Raw genomic sequence first — 11746 nt, forward strand, 5'->3', positions numbered from 1 at the left:
CAGTATTTGCATTAAATGCAAGGCTGAGTTCAATGCTTCTCGGTTTGTGTAAAGGTATTACAATCGGGCCTCTAGTTAGCCAGATGTATTCCAGTGGCTGTGCTTACCTAGTGAATAATTGTTACAGTCTTAATGAAAGTCTCCCAATAGGGCAAGAGAATTATATGGTGAAGGTATTTTCAAACAGAACACCAAGCGTCAGTTGTTCAAACCCTAGTCATTTTGAGTAATACCACCTTACTTTCTCAATGAACAGTCTTAATGAAGTTGATTAGACTCTTAATGGATGAACATACTGCTGTCACACTAACAGTGTGAAGAGTCTGGCCAATTCTTAGTAGACCTACAGCAATCCTGAGTTTGTTTTGCTGGTGAGTGCTCCTGTTTTTGATGGGGACACGGGCTGGAGGAGGGGTTGTGTGTTGTTACTTTTCCAGTCAACGGAGAGCTACAGGGCAACCTTTTCTAACGAATGTCTGAGACAGATTTCCTGTTTCTCTCCTTAAGGTTGTTCCAAGACAAGCAATATACTTGCTTGGAATTATTAGTAACCAAAAACACTCCAAGGGCTATGTAGCGGACAATAAGTTGGATAGGAGCTTGACATGCCAGAGCAATTTAGGGTGACACATACGGAAAACCAGCAATGATTAGGAAGGTAATAGCCCCTCTTTATATGCTGTGGTGAAAGCATGCCTGGAAGATTGCATTGTCTACCCTACATTACTAGGAAGTATTGATAAACCAGAGAGAAGCTCTCTTTTTTGGTGGGGAGGGAGGGACAATACATTACTGCTCTAGTGTAAACACCAAGGGTGGACAGATGTTAAATGAGACTATAACTACTGCAGGAGTAATGGAATCAAATGAATAATGTATCAAGAACATTCCCAACAGAGAGATTCATTACGTAGTGGAATAGTCTCCCTAAGAGAAGTGGCAAATGCCCTGGGTGCTTGAGAGTAGTTGGAGAGAAAACACTGGGATGTGTGCTGTGGGGGACAGCTCCGCTCTGACAGAGAGGTAGACTGGCTGACCTACAAAGCTATTTCCATCTTTAGCGTCTCCACATTCAAACCCAGGAGACACTGGCAAAAAAGTTTAAGTCTGCCGGTGACCATGGAGGCGGAGCAAACCAGGCTTTCTTTCGCTGCGTTTTTCGTGTGGAATATTTCAACGTTATGCCAAATTTCCGACCATCAGTTTGCCACTTGAATTCCAAACATGTTCCAGGCACACATTCGCCATTTGGGGAGTTCTCTCCCCACCTCCCTGTTCCCACCCTATCTGAAACACTGCAGTGACTAGCACAGGCTTCAGAGAGAAAGCAAAAAGTCAAGAAAGCCAAAGGCATAAAGAAAGGTCTGTGTCTCCTACTCCCTCCCTTTTTGAGTGTCTTTGGGGTGCAGAGTATTCTCTGTGAGGAGAATGCTGTTTCTCCCTCATCTGGACTGGGCTGTGAGGTCACCTGTCCCCAGGCAGATGAGATTGCCCCTTTCCTGCAATGCTTTGCATATTGTCCATGGAAACTATTGCAAGAGAGGAATGATGGCTCAGTGGTTAGGGCACTAGACTAGGACTCGGGTTCAATTCTTTGCTTCACCGCAGTCTTCCTGTGTGGCCTTGGGCAAGTCACGGTCACTTCGCCTCTCTGCTCCCCAACTGTTAAGTGAGAATACTAGGACTAACACCACCCTGCAAGGTAAGCCAATGTCTTAAGATTGTGACACAACCACATGCAATGGAGAGGACAGATAATGCACAGGATACTTGGAACACACAACTGGTATTATCATTGAGGAGCTGGGTCAAAGGATCAGCTGCTATGCACTGGGTTTCGCCCCTGTTTCTCTGAATTCTATTTTACTAGCTACGCTTAGCACTCAAAATGAGTTCTCCCTTGCTTGTCACCCTGTGGGACAGGCAGTTCCTCATCCTCGGTTGAATATATAGACATTCACATATTGAGAGACGTTGCCAACTTGTTTGACTTAAATTATACCCCACTAGCAAATCAAATTAGAGACGATTTGAGTAAATCTGCCTTCTAAAACAAAAGCGGATTTTCTCCAGGCTCAGCCATTTGTGGGATTAACGTGTCTAATGAGTTCCTATGTGCACAGTGTTTGTGTTTTCATGTATACTAGAGCTGGATGAATTTTATTTAAAAAAATTGCATATTTAGCCTTTTTTCCCCCTCTAATTCACAAATCAAGCATCTATCGAAGTCATAAGGATTCACCGATTGCTCGCTCATACCAGTAATGCACAGGTCTACATTGAGGGCAGCACGAAGCTTTTTCCCCCATGGCAGGTGATCCAGGAGGAATTTGTCCCTTGAGCTCCCCTGCACACAGTGTGAGCTTATTTGCGGCTACATCGGGAGTGCTACTGGCTAGTGCATGGGGGAAAGAGGAAGGGGCCATGGTCCTGGTCTCACCTCATTGTCATTCCTTCCCACCTCCTTGGATTGTCTTAGGAAGGGATTGCAATCATGCACCGCTGCTGTGCAGAGGCAAATGGAGAGCAATAGATCCCAGTACCCACCTCACTGCTGGGTGCCATCAGGCCAGGGATAATTCATGCAAAAAGTTATTGAAGCTCCAGGTTGTTCATATTGTCGACTGGTTTTTTGTGGCATGTGATTGATGACCCAAGTCATATCATGTTGTCTCTACTCTCGAATTGAATGACAAGTTTTTTTAAAAAAAAAACCGAGAACAATCAACAGCCAATAGCATGTAATGCACTTAGCATAGGAATTTTCGGAATAATAATTTGTGGTAAAATTTGTACACTTTCCAGAATTCCCAAACCTTTCCCCCCAATGCCCAGTATTTCAGCATTCATGCCACGCTCCCTGTCAGTTTCCAGGCCAGGGAAACGAATGATCCAACCAGCGGACCAAATTCGGTGATGAATCCTGGTCACATGTCACCTGAGGCACGCTGCACATACGCTAAGAAGTAGATCAAAGAAACTGGCCCCACAAATACCAGCAACCGAACACAGAGCTCTGATTAAAAAAAAATATTGCACACATTTTCACCAAATTGGTTGCCCAGCCCCAAAGGATACCATATAGCCATGGGACAGTACTAAGCTATGCTATTGTATCACACCTTTGGGTATAAGCCAATCTCCAGTTGCTGGGACCTGGGAGAAAGCTTTCACCAGAGTCAGGTTAGCCCACAGTTACCTACTGCAGGGTTTCCTCTGAAGCAAACAGGTACTGGCCACCATCTGAGACTAGACAGACTGCCAGTCTGATCCACTGATAATTCCTGTCTACTCAGCATTAAAGCCTCCATGCTCTCTTCTCCCACATTAGACATGCCTTGGGGGAAAACAAATTAATATACTAATCCTGGGCTCAGAGACCTTGCTAATGATCCACGACAGCAAAGGAATTAGCTATTGAATATGACTGATGTTATGAATAAGAAACCTCCAACAATGTATTAAGGGACCAACCCCATCTTTTGTCCTCAAATGCAGAAGACATTGCTCACCATGGAGATGGCTTAGTCCTCAGGCATGGGATGGCTGGATTTGAAGTGTCAATGGAGAAGATTTACACCTTTTGCATGCCATGGTGTGTGCTCCCTGCGCTACTTTCTGAAAGGACAAGCTATAAAACAGAGTCAGCGGCTACGGTCTTGCAGAGGGCTGTCTCAAGCAGAATCCCACACCACTGAAATTCTGTGTTGACCCTGGTGATGTGAATTGTTTAGTGTACAAGCCATTAACAGTGATTTGCTTTGAGGTCAAGGGAAGCTTTCTGTCAGTCTAGAAATGAAGGAAGCCTGGAGAAAAGGACAAAAAACACTAACTACAAAGCTATGTATTATAAGAGATTCTTAACAGAGTTATGATAAACTCAGCTGTTTCTCTCTGCTGGGATCCATGTAAACAGCTTCCTTAAATCCGGTCCATACTGTGTTCCCTTCCATAAGCCAAGAGCTCCAAGGAACACAAAAATCTCTAAAGGAAAATTCCACTAGTCAATGAGTTTCATGTCATTTACCATCAACCCATGACTTTCTCCTGGTGCCAAAAAGAAATCAGACAGCATCTGTTTTCCACACCCAGCGGAGTTTAGACAAAAGATGGCAGAAATGTCATGAACATGCTGCTGTGGCATCTGAAGTCAAGCCTGAAACCCACTCCTGGTTTGTCCTTTGTCAAAATGCTGCATTCTGGAGAAATCCCTAAATAGAACTGGACGGAACTCTTCCTCCCATCTACCATCACAGGATTTCCAGGCACTTGACACAGATCAGTGTTCAGTCTCTAGCACAACTCACCGACCTCACGGGAGCAAGGAGGGTGGAAGAGAAAGGCCTCCACTATCTAACTGGAAAAAGTGACACAGAGAGGCTAAGTGACTTGCCAAGGTCACACACTGGATCAGTGGCAGACTGACTTCCAGTCCTCTGCTGTAATAACTGGACCACATTTCCTGCATTGCCATCTTTTGGGCATTCATCAGCTAAGAGCTTCACCACTCAATGGTTTCAATGGAATCTCTCAGGAGTAGAGCACCAATTTTGTCTGAATTCACCAGGGAGGAACACCAGGCACAACAAGAGAAGCTAAAATTAGTTAGAACAATTCCATCTCACTCAAAGGTCCACACTTTACTTGCAATAGAAGATGTTCAGATCATTCACTGAGAATAAGCTACTCGGACTTTTGATCCCTAGTTTATTTATGTAGGCAATATTAATTCATCTCTATTCATGTACGGCACCCACCACTCTAATATATCTTAAGAGAAGTTTCTGGAAGTAGAGTTTATGAAGGATTTTGTATTGTCTTATCAAAACGCTGTGCTGACAGTCTCTGAACATGAGCTTCTGCCAGACTCTGAACATGAGCTTCTGCCAGAAGTTTCCAAATTCTGTGATGTTCTACTGTAGATTGGCAGTGCTATCGAAAAGCAGGTAGCATTTTGCAGAGGCAACAGAGCCAAGATGATTTTTTCCATCTTTCTAGCGAAAAGACCAGGCAAGGTCCCTCATGGCACATACAAAATTCAAATGGCTACATGCCTTCTCTTTTCATAAATTACTTTCCTATATTTTTGCAGCAAATATTGAGACACCTACTGAACATCTGTCAGAGCAATTTTTTTATTCCGCTACTGAATTCTAGGGTTTGGGTATTTTTGTTTGGTTTTAAAACTGCACACTGCTAGCAGGATTGCTAGTTAAAAATAAGATAGGGGGTGGATGTATTTTGGCATCCACTTTCTTCTCAGAATTCTATATTGCAATGCTGTCATCTCTTCAAATTCCATCACTTCCACTGATCCACTGACCAGATGACATTATTGAGCAGCACAGATCTGCACAGAGCAATTAGACAATGCAGAGACAAAATTAACACAAGAAGTTAATTATCAGGGACATCAAACCAGCACTGTGTACACAAATTCTCCTGTTTCTCTGACACTAGGCAGACATGCTTATAACTGTAACGATGCCTCCTGTTTCACCTACTGATCCACCTAAAGTCTCCAAGAACTAACTGATTTTAAGACTTAATTACACAGGGCCAAATCCTGTTGGGCTCCACTCTATCCTTTGCCTTAAATGGGAGTTTGCTTGAGAAAAGACTGAAGAAACTATTACCGACAGGGGGAAATGAAAGGAAGCAGCCCCTGCACTCATTCAATTGTACCCCGCCACTGTTTCACCTGTGCACCTTAATTGGATTCAAGTTCTCATTCTAACTTGCTATATCACCCTCGTGCCCCAGTTTCTCCACCTATAAAATGGGAATAGCATCACTCATCTGTGAGCTAAAATTAGCAAACACTTGCAACATTCTTGGAAAGTGTGTGTTAAAAGTGTTATGCGCAGAATCGCAATATTTCCCACAGTATGAAATTAACACGTTTCATGTTATCCTAGAATCCATTTGAAAACAATTTTCTCTTGCTGTTAATTGCATGAAAGACTTTGCTGTGCTTTCATCATAAACAACAGAACTGCAGACAGTTTCCTTGTTTGATACAGAGATACTAATTGCCCTGGCAGTCGATAATGCCATCTGCTTGATGGGAGCACGATCCAAAGCCCATTGAAGTCAGTGGAAAGACTTCCGTTGAACTGATTGGCTCTGGCTCAGCAGAACTGAGTGAATGTTAAGTAAAGACAATAATGCAGCGTATATGATACAAGGCGTTGATAATTAGGGTGTCTGGGGCTTTGGCATTGCATGGGCCACATTTTGAGAGAAATACCCAGAAGCCCTTGCATTAATGATCCCCTCTCATTCATGATCACACATCTCTAGAGTAACTATATCAATTCCGTACAGACAAAAAGTAAAGTATTCATGAATTTTAGCTTCTTTTGATGGCCATTTAGGAACTGGAGACAAAGAGCAAGAGCCAATACCAGGGGATCATCCCACTCTGCACAGCCTACCATCAAGTACTCCACAGACCACATTTTGAGCATCACTGGTCGACCCAACGGGTCTTTTTTAAGTTTATCATTTTTGACCCCATGAAAATCAATTAGCCTATGGCAAACCTGGTGCCTCTTGGTCAATAGCGAGGAAAGCAGCATTTGCTCATTTAAACTAGTGTAAATCCTGACTAGCCCCCAGGGTTCCAAATAGCCAGCACTAGAGTCGCTACTGACTTGATCACATTTACATCTGTCCATCTCCATTGACCTCTACGTAGTTCCTTTTGATTCAGGGCAGCGCAAAGTGAGACTGGAGTCAGCAGACCCATCGTGTTTACTGCCTAAAAGATTCCTTTGTCCAATACATCATACTTGGTCTGACATGTCCATTTCTGTGACCAACTCTCATCTTTCATGCTTCACTCAACTCTTTGCCTGGCCATGAGCCACAATAAGTATTTCACTGAACAAAACAAAAAGATGTAGAGAGATAATCTCCTCATATAAAACCTGATCCTGTTCCACTGCGGTCAATGAGAGTTTTGCCATTGACTTCGCCGGGAGAAGGAGCTGTTCTATAGGAATTTAAGGGTTTGATCCTGAGAGGTGCTGAACATCCACAGCCTTGATTGGGCATTGCAAATGGGATTTCAGTGGAGTTTCTCAGAATCAGGCCCTAAATGCTAGTGGATTGGTGCCGTTGAATCTATGCGTACAGGGGCAAGGAAGAGACTGTAACAGAAACACAGCATTCATTACTTAAACAATTACTTCCCACATGCCCCCCGCCCCCCAAAATGGGACTTGGGAGATGCCTCCTCTCTAAGAGATTCTTAACTTCCGACTTTTTGCCCATGTGAGAGATAGCAGCCAAGTAAAATCTGCACTTCAGAAGGGGGTGATTGCAAAAAAAATAAAATAAAAATACAATGTACAGGATTTTAACTCTGAAGAGGCAGACACGGCCTGTATATTGTAGCGGTCAGTAGTCTCTTCCTAGCTTTAGTTTTCAGTGCTTTTCTCTTCGGCGTTTCAGGGTCAATGAAGGAGCTGTCCAGTGCCTGTGCTACAAGCTAGCTCCACTTATCTTGAGATGGAGAAATTAGCATTTTATATATACACGCACACACACGCGCACACACACACGCTCTCTTTTCCCTGTGTTGTGTTCAGGGCTTTGGAGTGGAGCCTGGAGCAGCTCTGGAGCAGTGGAGCTGCAGGTTTTTGCCTGGAGCTGGAGCACAGCTCCAAAGCCCTGGCTGTGTTCTTACTTTTTATGCATGCTAGAAATATCCTGTATCCAATCACTGACAGTTTAGGAATAATTTAGCCACTAAATTGCATCTCAAAACATGCAATTTTTTTTTGTTCAAGAAGATTTAATCCGTTTTATGCAATTTTTCCCTGCCAGCTGATGAATGTAGAAATTAAAATGTCACAAGACTATGTACGCAACATGGCTTTCAATCTATTTTCTGGCAATTAATATCCCAGGGAGAAATCCTGTTGCTACTGTAGTTATTTAATGTAATAAAGCACTGCAATGAAGCAAGGTTGAAGAATTGATGGAGTTGTATTAGCATTAGGTAATTCTAATCTCTCTAATGAGGTCTGCTGACCCCTGGCCCATCGCTTCACTTCAAAGCGGATTCTTTAGCAGTTCTTTGTTTAGTTTCAGAAAGATAGCAGAAGTGGGAATCATGAGACAAAAATTAAGAGATGTGAGGTAATTAACTCACCCAATGCCAAGACCTCTCAGAAACACAGTTGAAGGCAAAAGTAGATGCAAAAATACAGAATATAAAAAATTAGCAGTCTCTCAAGTTAAGAATACAAAACCTACATTACTGCTATATTTGGTATTAATAGGACTCAGTATCAGAGCTGATTTTTCCTACTCCAAACACAGTTCTTTTCCACTAAGAACATTGGGCTCCCAATTCTGTTCTTGTTTACACGAGTGTAAACCAGGAGCGACTCCATTGAAGTCAATGGAATTACCCAGGGTAAATAAGATCAGAATCTGGTTCCTGGGCCAAAATGTTCAAGCGTGGGAGCCTAAATCGAGGCTTCTAAATCCATATTTTGGCTCCTATATAGAAGCTGCCCAGTTTTCAGACTACTCACAGTTCCCCGCAACTTCATTACAAGTTTCTGCACTCAGCATCTCTGAAAAGGAGCTCATTTCGGTATCTAAATGTGGATTTAGGAAGCCTAATTCTAGGCACACAGAGATGAAGATTTTGACCCATATATCGATTTTTAATATATTGTTTCAAGTCCACAGAAGATGTAAGCTAGCTTAATTGCACTAAAGTCAGTGGCGCTAGAATTTTGTCTGCCAACTGAAAATCTAGTCAGATGTGCAGAGATTTATTTTTTTTAAAAGCGGTGAAGAGTTTTCATACAGGATAAAATGACTGTGGTGTTCCTAGGACCTTATAGGTATTATAGGTTCACATAGGCTCTTTAGCTTAGCTCCCAGAGAAAGCACTTAAAGCCTACCCCAGGCTAATTCATTGTTCGGTGAAAAAGTAAAATCTGTGCAGTATAATAAAGCCATTGATCATTAGGCTTTAAAAAGATTGGCTTCTAAATATTTAGGAAGCAGTGTGTGTTCAGGGGAAAAGGTTTATTGGCACTGGGATATTAAACTGTCAACCATGAAATAGTAAAACTCATTAAAGCAGAGTTTCCTTTTAAATGTTAGAAATTAACTTTATTACTGTATCAGTAATGGCAAGCCTGAGTCTTAAATTGCCTGCCAGTTACTATTTGGGAATATTATTAAAACATATTAACCATATTTTAATTGGCTCCAAGAAAGAAAAAAAAAGTTCTCCCCGCCCTAGCATTTTTGTTGTTCATTTAAGAGCAACTGAACAGAAGAAGGGGGAAATGTTCCTATTCATATATTTATGGTGTTTATTGAATTTACTTTCCCCCTGTTTATGAAAGGATTCTCTTTCTTTAGCTATGTCAACATGTGAAAATATGCCTCTTTCCAGCCTGCCAACGGAGGGAATCTATATGGCAATAGTGACCTCTAGTGTTCAAAAAAGATATCAGAACGCAGGCATCATTCTATTCCACCTCACTACAGCAAAAATTTCATTTAGGCGAGATTCTTCTACCCTCCCTCCCCCTCGTTCCATAGCCACCATTATTACAGGAGTAAATTATATTTACAAAATGGGTTAAAAACACATCAAGAGGGGTGGATATTAATCTGCTTCTACTTATTTCATGACCTGATTTCTGAAGTCATGAATAGATCTTTGGATTCTGGACTTCTTAAATGCATAACATTGACCTCTATTGCTTCCCCAGCAAGAACTTATAGAAATACTATTCAGTACCTTCTGGGCAGACTCAGGTATCCCTCTTTATGTAGAGTGTTAACATTGCCCACCATTTCTCGTTTCAGTCTTTCACTGCCATCTCTTACTACTATTTATCTTAGGATTATTAAGCAGCGCAAAAGGTCGTATTCACCATCTGCATGTTCATTACTGCACCAAGGGTTAGAAGAATAGAGGCAACCCGTAGACAGCTCTCTGTTCCCCTTTCACTGTGACACAGCAGATCCTACCATGCCTCAGAATGATCACTGTCTGCAGTGACAAACAGCTGGCATCACCCTAGGGCCAAAACAAATAGAAGGGGGGGGTACTTTGAGAGACATTATGTTATGGGATTTCTCTCACCCGATGAAAAGGAAACAGAAGTCAGACTTAGAAGAGAAAGATCTACCCACGTTTGGGTGCTAGGGTAGCCATTCATCAAGTTTGGGTGATGGTGTTATTTAAAAACCACCGCACCTTTCAGGCTGCGGAGTCCTCTGCATTCCTCCTCCACCCCTATTCATGCTCTGGGAAGGTTTGAGGTCAGAACGCAATGTGGGATTCATCTCACTTTGGAAGTCGACCGGGTTTCACCCCTGGACCCCGCGCAGGAGCTGCTGGCCCAAAATTTATATCCGGGACGCAGGCAAAACGCTCGTGTCCTGCGGGCTAGCTCAGGGGAGACACGAATTCCAGTTCGGAAGGGGGGAGGACCTGTCAACACGCTGCAGGATCCGAGCCGCCAGCCTAGACCAACAGCGGCTCACTGCTGGCATCTCGGCCGGCGCTCGCCCAAGGAGCCAGCCGCGCACACAGGGCTTCGGGCAAGGAATGATCAGGATCCACTTCAGCCTGAAGCCCCGGGCAGGCAGGACTGTTGCAAGGACCCTCTCCATCGGCCTTGAACTTTGCATTTCAGCGAAAACAAACTCCTCAACTAGCCGGCGAGGACGCGGACTGAGCAAATCAGGAGCTTAGCTAACTTTCTTAGGAAGGTCGCGTCCAATACCCTAGACGGTAGCTTTCCTCCACCCTGGCAAAACCCCCCAGAAAGCCGCTCATTTGCGCTGGTCCCTGGCACGCCCGCTGCTACTTACAACTGGTTGCTGTTCGTCCCAGATGCCACACACTGAAGAGCAGCAAAGCCAAGCGAGGGGAGAGTTTGGGAGCAGACTCCATGGTCGGCACGGGGCGAGCGGGCGCCTGGCTCCCCCGTCTCAGATCGCCAGCCGGGCTCGTTTACTCCATCCAGACGCTCCCGCTAAGGCGGGGGCGAGGGAGCCACTCCTCCAGCAATCTTCTTAAAGGAGCAGGTCCAGGCACACGGCGAGCCGACCACGGAAATCCCCCTCCAGAGCTCAGACTCAGCGAGCCGGGCGCCGGGCAGCTCCTTATAGGCGACAGGAGCGGCGCGCTCCACCTCCCCGCAGCCTGGGAGGACCCTGCTTGCAATCTTCAGGCGTTGATGACAAGCATCAGAATCACCGTGTAAATCAGCTGCCTGGAGCAGATCTCTTTCCCCCCCCACCCTCCTGGGGACTGCTCCTGCTAGAGCAGCTTACAGCGACCCCGGCGAGGAACTGAAAAAAAATCAAAATCAAAATCAAAATCATCTCTCCTCCACCCCCGAGAAGGTGGAAATGGAAAAGGCACCTCTTGAATCATCCAGTGCATCTCCCCTGCGAAGCCCTATGTGCAGGGGAAAGGGGGTGGGTGGAAGGGGAAAGCTGAGGTTATGATGACTAATGGCGAGCTGCCCAAGAGTGCAAATAAAGCCGGACTCGTTTCTGGTGCAAAGACAAACACAAGGCTGGGGAGAGGGAGACGGGGACGTTGCTCCTTCTGCGTCTCTCTCTAGCCTAAGCTTCAGCCACAAGATCCGCTGAAGACTCTGTTATGTTTGCATCGCCTTGGTTTTGGGCTGCGCTTCCCAGACTCATTAGGGCACCCCGTGTAAACGGCCCCGGTTGGAAAGGGAGC

General features: G+C 44.4%; 1 protein-coding gene across 6 annotated transcripts in view; it reads right to left on the reverse strand.

Annotated features, from left to right (window-relative positions):
- Positions 1 to 11305, reverse strand: part of CNTNAP5 (contactin associated protein family member 5) — a 421643-nt gene extending 410338 nt beyond the window's left edge. For 2 of the 6 annotated variants that reach the window (XR_012154186.1, XM_073305028.1), the window contains exon 1: positions 10864 to 11302. Coding sequence is in view for 5 of the 6 variants with exons in the window: in XM_073305028.1 (XP_073161129.1) it covers positions 10864 to 10945 (82 nt within the window). In the remaining variant the exon portion in view is untranslated. Of the gene's footprint in view, positions 1 to 10863 lie in introns of all 6 variants that reach the window. The other 4 variants (XM_073305029.1, XM_073305027.1, XM_073305030.1 and 1 more) reach the window with 3 other exon arrangements.
- Positions 11306 to 11746: the final 441 nt, after the last annotated feature.

This window comes from Lepidochelys kempii, chromosome 11 (genome assembly GCF_965140265.1).
Source record: "Lepidochelys kempii isolate rLepKem1 chromosome 11, rLepKem1.hap2, whole genome shotgun sequence".
Lineage (NCBI taxonomy): Eukaryota > Metazoa > Chordata > Testudines > Cheloniidae > Lepidochelys > Lepidochelys kempii.